Source organism: Columba livia, chromosome W, assembly GCF_036013475.1.
Source record: "Columba livia isolate bColLiv1 breed racing homer chromosome W, bColLiv1.pat.W.v2, whole genome shotgun sequence".
In the NCBI taxonomy this organism is placed as follows: Eukaryota; Metazoa; Chordata; class Aves; order Columbiformes; family Columbidae; genus Columba; species Columba livia.
In genome coordinates, this window is record NC_088641.1 from 1,295,604 (window position 1) to 1,309,990 (window position 14,387).

Consider the following 14,387-nt stretch of genomic DNA (forward strand, 5'->3'; position numbering starts at 1 on the left):
TTTTCACAGAATCACACACACAGAATCCCAGAATGTCAGGGGTTGGAAGGACCTGGCAAGCTCATCCAGTGCAATCCCCCCATGGAGCAGGAACACCCAGATGAGGTTACACAGGAAGGTGTCCAGGGGGTTGGAATGTCTGCAGAGAAGGAGACTCCACAACCCCCTGGGCAGCCTGGGCCAGGCTCTGCCACCCTCACCAGGAACAAGTTTCTTCTCAGATTTAAGTGGAACCTTTTGTGTTCCAGTTTATATCCATTGCCCCTTGTCCTATCATTGTTTGTCACCGAGAAGAGCCTGGCTCCATCCTCCTGACACTCACCATTTCCATATTGATCCCCACGAATGAGTCCCCCCTCAGTCTCCTCTTGTCCGGCTCCAGAGCCCCAGCTCCCTCAGCCTTTCCTCACACGGGAGATGCTCCACTCCCTCCAGCATCTTGGTGGCTGCGCTGGACTCTCTCCAGCAGTTCCCTGTCCTGCTGGAACTGAGGGGCCACAACTGGACACAAGATTCCAGGTGTGGTCTCCCCAGGGCAGAGCAGAGGGGCAGGAGAACCTCTCGGACCTACTGACCACCCCCTTCTAACCCACCCCAGGTACCATTGGCTTCCTGGCCACAAGGGCCCAGTGCTGGCTCATGGTCACCCTGCTGTCCCCAGAACCCCCAGGTCCCTTTCCCCTACGCTGCTCTCTAAAGTCCAAAGGAAAACAATTCTTACAATGTAAAAATCCCACTCTTCACGACCAACTTTCTTTTCAGCGCTCAAGTTGTGCCTCTTGCCCTTTTTTAATGAGCATGGCAAATATGCCGAGCTTTGAATACTGAAATTGTAAAACACAAATTGCAGATGAAATGTGTAATGACTCAGACAAGACCCTATTATCTTAATCCAATCTCATCGGCAGCAAAATACAATTGTTTCTACTTTCTCCAGCTTGCTTTTTCTAAATGAAACTTCATGAGCTGGAAAGTTAAGTTTCTATTTGCAAACGTTGATCAAAAGCAGCTCCTTTTGTAGATCAGACCAAACCAAGGTCCAAAATGGGAACATTCTTAAGTTTCTTCCAAGGAAAATATTGGGAAGGTGTTTGATTCCCTCGCTTGAGCTTTCAGCAAAATCAGGTTTCCTTCTGATTTTTACATCGCATTATAATATCAGCCAAAACATATGCAGCTTCTATATGTAGGTTCTACCTCCTTGTCTCAGGGAAATAATTGCTTTTAAAATAGAATTAAACCTTCAGGAGGTGTAGTTACGCATTGGAGAACCAAAGAGGTCTTTGCCAAGGCGGAGCGTGTTAGTGTAAAATGTCTTTAAGCTAATTTTTTGTCCTTTTTTGCAAGATGAAACCCTGTAGACCACAAAGTTCTGTGTACACAGACCTGCCCTCAACAGTGATCAGGCTGCAGGTTGCTTATATATCTTATATTTTATGTATCGTCTGCTCCTGCAAACCTCTCAGCTCCCAGCGCTTCGTCCTGCTTGAAACCACCTGGAAATGCAAGAAGATGCAGAAGAAATTCTCCATTCCTTGATGGATCATCAAGGACGGCGCTGGGTTGGATTCCAGCGTTGGAAAACAACATCTTGGCCAATGAGACTCGTTCATTAATTGTGATAATTGAATATTTCCAGGCTGGGTGTAGCGTTTTCTTCCAGACATGGGAAAAGCAACAAGAGGGACATCCAAAAACCCACATTGTGACCATCAATACTGAAGCTAAAGGTCTTCAGACAAAACCACAGTGATCTTGCAGGCAGTTTGACTTAACTAAAACCAGTATTTTCTTCTAAACCATCTGCTGATTCATTTCCTACACTAGCATTATTTTTTTGACATTAAAAGCTTCAATAGATTTAATTTACTGGCCCCCAAAGAGGTCGATGTCTTTGGGTGCGTGAACACCGAATAATCCCACCTGACCCATAAAATCCTGAACCGTGATAGATTTATGGTAATGCTGCCTTTTAAAATTCAAACTAAAGCCTCAACGCACTCAAATCATTGGGTTGGTTTATAGGCCTATTTCTCTGGGTTTAAATGTGGTGGGTATTTGAGGGGAAAATTCCCCTTTTACAGAGAAAACCCAACATTTACAAAGTGCTGTGAAGGCAAAACCCCCAAAGTTTGCATTTGGGATCATTGGAATGGTTTTTTAATTTATATTTTACTTTTATTTCACATTATTTTTTAAAAACGCGGTAATTCTTGATGGAATAAAATGAAATTAGTGTCTCCTTTCCCCTGGAAATACCTGGAACTCCAGGGGTAGTTTCTTATTTCTTTTTACATCTCAATCTTCAAACACAAAAATCCTCCCACTCGCTCGACGTGATGATTCGGTACCTGCCAATAGAAATAAAAGGAGTTTCGATACTGAAAAAGGTCGTGTCGAGAACATAAAAAGGGCTTCGGTGTCCATAAATGGGTTATTAATTTTGAGAACTAAAGATGAAAGCTCTGGCTCCATAAACCATGGCGTTCGCTTTGGGCAAGACCTTGAAAAGCCAACGGGTTTGTCCTGGGACACAACGCGCCAGACCAAGAGAGAGAATTTGTATCAAAACTTTATTTATTAAACAAAAAAATGCACCATTGGAATAACCTTTCTATAAAAAAATGAATCTGGGACTGTTCTACAGTGCATTACAAAACCCCCTTTGTCTTCACGTAATAGTATACAAGATTGTGTGTAGAAACAGTCGGCGGTTTGGAACCCGTAAGCAGGTTTCCTTTCATAGAACAAGATTTACACTTAAATATTGCAGTCACTATTCTAATTTGGTTAACAACGCTAGAGTCCGACAATTGAAAGAAACCGTTTAGAGGCTCAAAATGCCATTTTTAGGCCTTTTGTAACAAGCTTCTTTATTTTTCTTCCACACTAAGGCTAGTTAAAGCTGGAGTATAACCCATTTCTAGCAGAAAAAACGTATCACTAGTATGCTAAGAATTGTTGAATTACCTCGCAAAGCCCTTTTAATGGCATTTCCCAGTGCCAGGACGTTGGGATAACAGGCTGGAGTTGGCGCTTTGTGGCGGTGACCGGTGACACGGTGACTGGTGACACGGTGACCAGCGACAGGGTCCCGCTGCCCAAATCCTCCCCAGCACCCGCGGCCATGGGCACAACTGCAGCTTTAACAGCCTGCTCTAGTTTTTTCCAGCCAGGTATCCCTTGTATATCATAAATTATCCAAAAAGAAAAGACTCTAAAATAATAAATTAAATATTACTTATAAAAAGTCCACCCTCCCACCCCGCCCCGTCCCAAACGCGGCGGCGATTTGCCAACGGAGCAATCGCCGGGTCTATTTTACAAGGATAAAAACAGCATCGGTCCTTGTCCCGACGTGGAAATCCGTGTCCGCGGGGGCTGCCTTGTCTTCTCCGGCCAACCCCGACCAGAACGAAGACATGGTCAATGCCTTTTGCTGAGAATATTAACAAAAATAAAGGTGATGGAGCTTCTGAGAAGCCAGTTGGACAGGACAGGACGCTGAGCAGGTGATGGGGATGCAGGGAAATGAAGTTGACAGGAAAACCAATTATTTTTTAAATAAAAAGCCTTCTTCCATCCAGCTTTCAAGGATCCAGCTCAGACTTGAGGCCGAGGGGGCTGCAAATTGGCTGTTTTGCTGCAAAACTCTTCCCTCATCTCCATTGACTTTGGGATTGACCATGGTCATGGCTGAAGGTGGTTTATGTCCGATCAGGGCAGGACATACCAGCATCTACTCATGGATTTGAAGGATCCTTGATGAGCTACAGCAGGAATTGCCCCATCAGCTCCGAGGGGAGAAGAAAACACCCAACACTTCCCAAGGGATCATGATTAACTCATTCCCATCCTTCCACGCCATCATTTTGCCTCTTATTATTCATATTTTGTGGGTTGCGCTATTTCTTTTTGGCAAAAGATGTCAAAGGGAGTGAGAAGGGGCTGTAAACATGTGCAGAAGCTTTGGAGAAGTGTTTTAAAAAGTAATATATTCTTTAAAAATGTCAAGGAGGAATCCAAGACAGACGTGCAGCATCCTACCCACACCACATTGGAAAGAGAAGGGGTCATGAAAAGATGCTCCTGAAAATAAGCGAAAGGCAAAGCTCCTAAAATAAGAAGCTCAGGGATTGATGTTGCTCCAATTTTAGGTCTCGGAGCGAAAAAAAGAAGGGAAAAACGATTAAAAATCCCCTTTTTGTTTATGGCAGCGCCATTGTATGGATTAATTAATGCCCTTCCATGTAACATCAAACCTCACAAGCTCATTATATTTGTCTGAGAGTGTCCATGGTTGAGATGGTCATGAGCTACAAATAGGGTGAATTGGCTAAAAATCCTAAGACATTCTCAGCTGAGCTCACCGCAAATAAACAGAGTGTCGGCAAAATATAACGAGCAAGTTCTGTGCTAAAAACTCGTTTAGAGTTTTGCAAGTTATGTGGTTCACACATACGGCAAATATATAAAATGCCCACTTACTAATTAGTTTGGAATTGCACTAAAATCATCCTCAAACTAAGGTTGGGAATGTCTCCAAGGACAACAGCCAAATGGAGAGAATTGTCCGTCCCCGTGGACATGGGGACTTGGTTCGGTGTCAACTTGGCCTTATTAATTTAAACGAGCTGAACCTGAAACTAGAAATACTTTGAAGGGCAGAAGAAAGGCTGGGCTTCTTACTCACTTAGTCCCGGATTAGTATTCTGACACTAAAAAGGTGCAGAGCTGCTCTTCGGAAGTCCTGGGGGTGGTTTCTGTTCTCCTGCTGCAAATCCAGGGTGGGAGATACTTCATAAATGCTAAGCGAGAAGACACATTTGACCTTCTATTCCTGTTTCAATCTCTGCAAATAAGGCCAGGGAGATGTTGAAAAGCTGCATTAAAACCTTCTTTTTTGGAGTTAAAATGGAGGTCGTGGTTCTACCAGGTCTACCAGCTGAGCTGGGTTTTCATCGGGAAAGATGTGTTTTATTTTAAGGAGAGGTTTTTGGTTACAAATCTTTAGAAATTGAAAGCTCAGCCTCCCACGCAAGCAAAATTTCCTTACTCTGGAGAAATATTCCATTAAAATCTTAGTAAATTGAATAACAAGGCATTTTTAAAGGAGCATTTTCACAAGCGCACTAGGGTTCCTAATGAAGCATTTGAATTCCTCCTTGACATCCGATTTCCTTTCCAGCACGGGGCCATAGAAAATAATCTGAATTATTACTTCTGTTGCAGCGCCATTTTACTCCAAATATTTTATTCAGAGATTCACATATAATTACCCACCTAATAAAAGGAGCTATTAGGTTGTAAAGATCCTATCCCTTCCATGCTCTTCTAAAATTATGACCCACTCAAGCTTGAAATCAAAGGCAGAGCTGAATGGAATAATTCATCTGCAACTCTCTTATTGGGTTTCGCAGCTTCCTAACTGATAAACATGCAAATCAGGTCCCCGGTGGTGATTCAGCTGCATAAACAGGGATTACCGCTGAATGCCACCGAAAATTTAGCAATAAAGCGTGTGCACACACAAAATTTAGGCAATTCAGCCAGTTATCGCTGTCAATAAACACCGCGCCGCGCCGCTAAAGCGCGAGGGGATCCCTCAAGATGGTCTGTGGCGTCCATCGCAACCAGGAAATATCAGCCTTGTAGAAAACCCTTTCTAATTAATTTATCGGCCACCATGGGCAGATGTGGTTTATTACGAGCTGAAGCTCGTCGTGTCACAGCAAACCACATATTACGTCCATCATCGTGCGAGATGAGCGACGGCTGACAAAAGGAATGGGGAATTTGCCCTTTCATTTTGTGCTGTTGGGAGAAGTTGCACATTTTTGGCGTGGCGATGTGATTAATAACGAGTGTTTTTGTAGTCAGTAATTACGTATTTAAAAAAACCCAATCCTAAACGAGTGACCTACAACACTGTCTCATTAGCGGCACGGTCTGTGTTTAAACACAGACTTGTGTGAGGTAAGACTAGACCTAGACAAAGAGCTACAAACCTCTACGGAGCAAACCTTGAGTTAATCATGACAACTTGAGCTCTACGAAGACTAGGAGATCAAAACGAGCAACCCGGTGGCATCGCTACGACTCTGCGGTGATGAAGCCATTCGCCTCGACCCGTTTCCATCACTTGAGATGCCAGATCTACAGTTCCGTAACATTTCCATTATTATTCTTTCCTTTTTCTTCTTACTTTTGTTTTTTAAGCATTCCTTTAAGAATCTTCCTTGCACTGAAGGTGTTGTACCGGCAACAAGATGATTTTCTGGGGGTGGGATGTGTGAAATGCTGGTATGCTGCAATGTTCCGGGATAATTAGCGCTTCATCAAGAGCCGTTAGAAGGCTGAGCCTGTGATAGCGTTGAGTTGCTTCATTAGCCCCTCCAAACTGGCCATCTGTTCGCTTAGATCGTCCTGCTCGTAAACCTGCGAGTCAACAAACACACACGGATAAGCGGGATGGGAACAGAACCCCAACAGCACCTCCTGGCCTCCTCCCACCGGGATAAAGAATCATCGAATGGTTTGGGTTGGAAGGTCCAACCATCTAGTCCAACCTCCTTGTCACTAGCAGGGGCATCTTCCCCTAGATCAGGTTGCTCATAGCCCCAGGGCATTCAAGGATGGGTTGTTGCCTACAGGCTGGATTGCAAAACCTCAACACACGAGCTGAAAACCAGGGGTGACCACACTAGAGCAATTTAAATGTTAACGACCCTTCCCCAAGTCATTTCCCAGCTCTATCCCTTATGTTGCATGTGTCCACTATGACAACATTTTTAGCACCCAAGGGAGACATTCAAAGCTCATCTTAAACACATCAGGCCCTGAGTCAAGCTCAAAAAATAAACTAAATCCCCCAATTTTACCCTTTCTCCCCAAATTCTGACCAAACAACGAGTTTGTTGCCTGTAATTGTCCTCACAGTTGTGGAGCTTGAGCAACATCACTCCTGGGAGCAAAATGCTGTGCTGGGATAAAATAAGGCACTTTGCATTGCCAAATAGCCCAGTAAAACCTGAGAATCCTTCTGCAACTATATGCAGAAGTGTATATATATATATTTTCTATATGACAAAGCAGGAATCAAACCTTGCTGTCCTGTGTTCACCAGGCAGCAAACCAAACCCTCCATACCCGCATCAAATCCTTCTTCTTTCCCTTTAGGTTGAAAATGTAAAAGGATTCCCTAACAAGGTGTTGGACAAATCACTGCAAAGAATTCTCCTGTGTGAGCAGATGAAAAGAGGTGATATACAAGGTGATATACAACATGTATTTAATATATTGCTTTTTTTTCCCCTCATTCCTTTTCTTTCGCACTCTTTCATCTTCTGAACCACGTGAGACCTTTCTCTCACACAGTCTTAATGGAAGCAAAGAGATTATTCTAATTTCACCATCTTTTCAGTTTCACTTATCTCCTCCCTCAATGTTCTTTTTCTCACCATTATCTGGTATTACTATACACTCATTTTCCCTGCTAAAGTTATTTTTCTTCCCTTATCGCACTTCTCACCCCTTCTTTCTCTCCTCCAAATACCTCAGGAGAAGTTGTGCGAGTTGTCCCGTGGAGGATATTACCAGAATTTAAGTGCTTTTCCCCCTATATCACACACCCCAAAGTCCATTAAAGTCAACGGAAAAGTTTCCACTGGCTCTCAGAACTTTGGATGAGCTTTCTAACAGCAGCTCAGTGATACCTTAGCGAAAAGATTAACGTGTAAATTGGACTAGAGAATAGAACTTGATGGTGATGAGGTGATGAGGTCCTTACGTTGGTGGAATCCTCCGGTTGTTTGTGACCTTCTTCTGTCACCTCCGGGGCCGTGGGGACCGAGACGGGCAGCAAAGGCGACCTGGCTTTCCCGGCCAAGCCGAGGGATGCTGTTTTAACCTGAGCCTTGGGGAGGTTAGGCCCTGGAAGAAAGAAAACGCCATTAAGAAGCTGCAGGTAGGAAAAGGGGGATTGCGATGACATGATTTCTTCCTGGAGGAGCATCAGAGACAATACAAACACGTTCTGAATGCTCTTCAATTCTACTTCATGAGCTCTGCTCTCTTTGTTGATGTGACTTTTTCGCTCTTTTGCAAAAACCTAACGTTTTCACACAGAAAATTAAGTTTTCCTGGGAAAATTACCTCTGAACAAGACACTCCAAGGAAGATATGAAGGCTCCTGCCTGGCCAGTTTGATGTTGAGTTTGATGTTGAGTTTAATGTTGAGTTTGATGTTGAGTTTAAAGGACAAAATGAGACCAAAGAGCAGTGGCCAGGCTGGAGGAATGGCCCTTCATTTCCACGGTTCTCCTCTATTTTTGTTCTCTTCTAATGATTTAAACCATCAAATAATAACACTTTCATTTTGGGAGATCTGCCTCCACTCAGCACAAGGTGCTGGAGATGCAGCTGGAATAGAGGTGCACAAAACGTCGATTTTTAACATCACCAGGATAGGCTTAACATTAAAATTGCCCTACAGAGCCAAACTGAGATCACGTCACTTGGGACCTGGGCACAATTTTTGTTCTGCTCATTTGACTCCCCTTGCAACCAAGATGATGAATTATAAGATAATAGCTTTTTCTATATATATCTCTTCCACTACAACCTGCAGCAAGTTCCCTGCCTTTTTTCTGTTAGGAAAATGTGTATCATAATAGAGGTTGTGTTGTGGAGTTACCAGGAGCATGGGAGATGTCTCCATCCACATGGGAGAAGTCTCCATCCACATGGAAGATGTCTCCATCCATATGGGATATGACTCCATCCATGTGGGAGAAGTCTTCATCCATGTGGGAGAAGTCTCCCTCCATGTGAGAGATGTCTCCATCGGCATGGGAGAAGTCTCCATCCATGTGAGAGATGTCTCCATCTGCATGGGAGATGTCTTCATCCACACAGGAGATGTCTCCATCCATGTGGAGCTGTCTCCATCCACATGGGAGATGTTGCCATCCACGTGGGAGAAGTCTCCATCCATGTGGGAGAAGTCTCCATCCATGTGGGAGATGTCTCCATCCACATGGGAGATGTCTCCATCCACGTCGGATATGTCTCAATCCACATGGGAGATGTCTCCATCCATGTGAGGCACACATGGGCTCCAATATCCACGTCTCGGACCACAAACCCACCCAGTTTCCACTCAGAACTGAACCACCTCTTTATGAACCTCAAGCTTAAACACCTATTTGTTTTCTTCAGCACCAGACTCCCACCCGATTACCTCTCGTTTCTTACAGATCATTAACAGCTCATGAAAGCAAAGCTCCTGAGCCTGGAAAACAACTCCAGCGTAGTTGGCAGCTGGAGCAGCCCCAGCTCTTGCTCCCCAAATCCCACCAAATCACCGTGGTCATGACAGCTCTCCGTATCCCTCCAGCTCCGGGAGACGAGAGTTGCAGATTAATTTCCTGGTATTTCAAAGAATCGCGTTTCTATTTTTAATTAAAGTAGTGAAAACACAACGGAGCAGACGAGCGAACAAAATCCCCCCCGAAATCCCGCTGCCAACAGCCTGTTCATCAAAAGCAAAGAGCTGCAAGACGGGGGCACAGAGGGAGACTCACAAACGCCGTTCCTCTCGGGCTGAGAATCGCAGATAACTCCGCTTTAGCCGGAGCTATGAAGGTGTGAAAGCTCCATACAAACTAAAAGAGATCACTGCAGAGATACGCTCACTCTTCCAGCCCCGCTTTAATCGCTTAAAGCCTTATTTAATAACTGGGCTGCCAGACTTGCCGGTATCTCAGAGTAAGGGGAGAAGATAGAGCTATTCCCAAAGATTCCATCTCCTAAGCGCTGCACATTCAAATAATTCATTTTATTTAAAAAAGGAAGCATTTCCAACTTCTATTTCTTCATAAAACTGCTTATTTCCACACAAGTGTGTGTGGCAGATGCACGGATTGATGCTTGAAACGTGCACCCAGCAGTTAAGCGCTGAGAAACGCAAGAGACGATTCTCAAATATAAAGCGATGAAGGAACAAATTAACCCTCAGGTGGCTGGTGCGCGGCCTGGAGCTTCTCAACATGCTTTTATTTTGACCTCAATGCTTTCAAAACACCTGCAGCAAAGAAATAACCTGTAGCTGTGGCATCGTTCAGTTCCAGGAGCCCTGTAAAAAGAGATTTATCCCATTCCTGGCCCAGGGAATTTGTCCTGGGACATCATTGTGACAGGAAGAATAAATAATAAGATACAACTGCCACAGAAAATTGCATCTGTGATGATTATTTGTTATCTAATGGACCCATTTATTCTCTGTTTTACAAGTGCGACTTTCATAGGCTTATGGAGAAGTCAATATTTGAGATGGTGGGGAGGAGCTCATGGGAAATGCAGAGTAAGTCGCTATTGTAATCCCTTAAATCCCGTGGTAAAAATCTCATTTCTCATGTGTAACTCATTAATTGTAGTAATCGGGACTTAAAGATCCACTTCTCAGCACAAAGAGAGATGTTCCCTCCTGGATATTGCTAATGAGAAGCCATCATGATGATTAGCAAGATCAGCTTGTGCATCTTTTTGCCCTTTAGCTCCCAAAAGCAACAGGCAAATCGTGATGCTCGTCACTAAAATGAACCTGGGTAAATTCTCCTTGCACATCGCTGCGTATTTCGAGTTCTTTGCTATGTCTTACAGCAGTGACCTTTTCCAAGGGAATGCCTGTTAATGCATAATTAGCACAAGACTCGAGCCCTCTTCCCACAAAGGACAACGTTAAAAAGCGCGAGCAGGCGTCTCCAAGAGAACTCTGGACGCAGAAGGTTGACATGCTAAGTAAACTGATTCATGCAAACGAGTAGCTAATTGAATGAAAAGCACTTTGGTTTCTAACATTCTCCAGCTCAACGGGAGCATTGCAAGGAGAAAACAGAGGAAACCTTGGAAGTGGGGCTGCGAGAGGCCGGAGGTGACAACCCCGATCCGTTGCAACTCAAGGCGGCCAAAGCATGGATTTACCATTGAGAAGTTTCATTTTCTCAGGAGGGTTATTAAACACTTCATTAGTGAGATAATAAATGGCTACCAGGCGCAAATCCCAGCGACAGCCACTTCTCCGAGGCCTATACCAAACCATCCTTGGGACGTCAGGAGATGAGCACATCAGCGCGACCCCATGTGAAGCCCTAAAAAAGCAATTTTCTAAATCTAAGCTGTACGTTATGATGATGGACACCAAGTAAAAACAACAGAGCATCCATCTTCTCGATATATAGATATAGATAAAATATTAGAGGAGATACCTACTTTTAGCATCAGTTCAATCAAAGCCACGACAAACTCACTGGGCACGATCCAAACATTATTTTTGCTACTAATATGGCATGAGGGCCAGCGTTGGCCATCCACTCCAGGGTTATAATCTCTATATCATTCAGATATTGAAAGTCTTTGCTGTAAACCTTTGGATCAATCTCTGCAGTTCTCAGTCGCTTTCGCCCCTTCTGAATTCTGCAGGGTTGGTCCATCGGCGATTGAACAAACGGGGCAGCAAAGCAAAGACTACTTGAAGTGGTTTAAGTGATGTCGAGTCTATTGCTTATTGTCTTGTTGCTTTATCACAAAGGGCAGCTAAAAATGCCAGAAGAAAAATGGGAGATAGAATTAACATTTCCAAAGACGTTGGTAAATGCAACATCAGTCTGGGTGGTGACTCGGAGGGCAAGTACATTGAGAAAAATAAGAAAATATCTGTATAGAGAGAAATAAATAACCCCCAACAGCGCAAAATAGCAGAAAATTCAGAAATGAAGCGATGCACGCTACTAAAATGTTAAAATGGGCGTTTTAGAATAGCAGTGCATACAATAAGATGCCATATAGAACCCAGCAACCTGTTTCCACCTGTGTGACAGGGTCCAGCACAACAGATTCTTTCATTGCTTTGGCATTTATTTATTTCCATTGCTTTATGGCAGATTATTGCCATCAACTTTTGCCAAATAACACAGTCCTACACATTGTTCAAGAAGATTACTTACCCCCCAAAAAGCCTATTTTCTGTCTCAGGATGATGGGATTCTTTAGGAGGATGAGTAACGTGCCCTGATGCCCTCACTCTTTACCTCGTCTCCTAATTATGATGGTTAAAAAGCAAACTCTGATTGACTTTCAGAACAAAGAGCCCTTTCGAGGTAATTAGGTTTACTCAGGAGAGCAAGACAAGGGGAGCTGGATCCTCATAAAGTAAAACGCAGCACTACATCAAGATGAATGGGCTCGACTATATATCAAAAACAATTCAGCAGCGCTATTTGGCAAAAGCGGTTCTCCAATAAATAAGGATTTATCTACTTCTGGCTGCTGTCAGCAAGCGGATTACTTGCTGATGGATGGCAGGTGCTTCCAGTAAAAACGCAGCGATGTTGTGGTTGCAAACATCGACCCAACTTGCTGTATGGCAAGAAAACGATGCTCGGAAAGCAGGAAAAAGCTGAGTTCTCAAAGGTTTTCCGAGCCAAACTGGAGATTACTCAAACTAAAGGAGCAGGGCGAATGGTTAAAATGAGATACTAACCTGCAACCAAAGCAGATCCCAGCTATGGAAATGTTCTCATTTCGTCCAAGGGTGATGTTTGAAACCAGCTTTTTAGAAATCATGCCGCTTGGGAAACAACCCCAGCAATGAGCTGGAGAGGCCCCGACCCCTCTTGCTCTGCCATAAGCCATTTAATCTAAGCCAGAAACCAGCCCGCCGCTTCATTCAACAGCGCTTATATTCTATATAATAACTATCTTCCTGCTCCTCGCACGCTTGCTATTTAATCCTTAAGCAGTTTGCACATTGGAGTGGATCGCAGTCAGTTCTTTTTCAGCATCCACAAATAGTCCTTTCATTACCAAGCCTTGAAATGAGACTCAAGCGCTTGGCATCGGCTCAAGTTGCCGTAGCATAACCGGAGAATGGAAACGAGACCAAGCGATTAATTCGCCTTCTCATTTAATACATTTTTATCACTTGTTTTAAGCTACTGATTTTTTATTCCGGACTACCAGAACGAAATATCGGATTATTAATATAAAATTGTATACATCTGCTTCACACTCGCAGACATTTCTTCAAGGTTTGGGCCCAATTTGCTACCAACAAACTGAAGTTGCCAAAGAGCCAACTATTGTTTGTGCCAATCATTGCTTCCCGCATCGTTTTGCTGTGTTACGGCTTTAAACAGCATTGAAAAGGTGGTTGTTTCCACCATGGAGAGGACCTTGGAGCATCCTGCTTGGTTAAAGTTTGTCTTGTGCGCTACCTGAAATACAACAGCTAAAAGTTACAAACTAAAAGAAGTTTATACGTAGAAATGGGAAAATATGTGCATTAGGCAGAAGGTTTCTTTACAAATGTGTGGATTGCTCCTTTCAACAGTCCATCTGAAACAAAGACCCTTCAGTTGGCTTTGTAGGGATGGGGAACAAGCCTGCGTTAGTTACTCCCAACAGGCTTTTCCAGTCTGGTAAATGATATATTTTTCCCTGAATCGAAGGCTTTGAGAGTTTCCCCCCCGGCGTCGCTCTTACCTGTTTGAGACAGAAGCGGCGTGTAAGGGACTTTGGGTTCTATTGCACTCATGGGCGGAGGTAGCAAGGGGTTGGCGAAGCTGCGCAGGGGGTGCGTGGGCCGCACGCAGGCGGTGGGGATGGTTCTGCTCGGGGCGTCCTCGCCGCTCGGGTGCTCGGGTTGCGTCTGCGGGAGCAGGGACGGCTGCTGCGGTGCCGGGCCTTCCGTGACGGCTGCAAGGAATGATCCCCATTCAAAACACCATCAAAATACTATGTATTTTTACACCCCGTTTCCTGCTTTGATGGTCATTTTCAACAGGAGGGGCAGCGTGAGCATCCACGCTCCGAAAACATGTCAACAGTTCCATCAAGTTATCGGCAGGCAAATAAAGCCCAGATGTGGCTGTATGCCATTTGAATCTCAAGATATATTCCTTAAAAATAAATTTAAAAGAAAAAAGAATGATATCTTTACCTCCTTCTCTCTTCTCTATGTGCTTTTAAATATTAAAAATCAATAAACACCTAAATACATCACGCAGAGACTGGATCAAGCTACAACTCCATGGTGACAGAGCTGTTCTAGTCACAGTGGAGAAAAGCTCGCGACATTAAAAAGGACTTAATTAATTTCCACATAACCAATCACCAAGATTGCTTTCCCTTGAGACAGAGGTAACATTGAGTGTGCCGGTGTGGGTTGTTTTATTAGCCTATATTCCAAGTTGGTTCTTCAGAGACTTCAATGTTCCATGTCAACCACTATATATATAGGTGATGGTTTCCCTGTGTTCTGCAGTGTTTCTTAAAAATGCTTCAGGGATCAACCCCAGGCATGGACTTTCCACATCAGAAACCAGAAG

The 14,387-nt window shown here is 43.9% G+C and overlaps 1 protein-coding gene across 13 annotated transcripts in view; it reads right to left on the reverse strand.

Annotated features, from left to right (window-relative positions):
* Positions 1-2,554: 2,554 nt before the first annotated feature.
* LOC102097274 (netrin receptor DCC) overlaps positions 2,555-14,387 on the reverse strand; it is a 412,480-nt gene continuing 400,647 nt past the window's right edge. For all 13 annotated transcript variants that reach the window (XM_065044619.1, XM_065044617.1, XM_065044616.1 and 10 more), the window contains 3 exons: positions 13,543-13,755; positions 7,790-7,932; positions 2,555-6,438 (listed from right to left, as the gene is read on the reverse strand). In XM_065044619.1, coding sequence (XP_064900691.1) covers positions 6,349-6,438; positions 7,790-7,932; positions 13,543-13,755 — 446 coding nt within the window. In that variant the 3' untranslated portion in view covers positions 2,555-6,348. The remainder of the gene's footprint in view (positions 6,439-7,789; positions 7,933-13,542; positions 13,756-14,387) is intronic.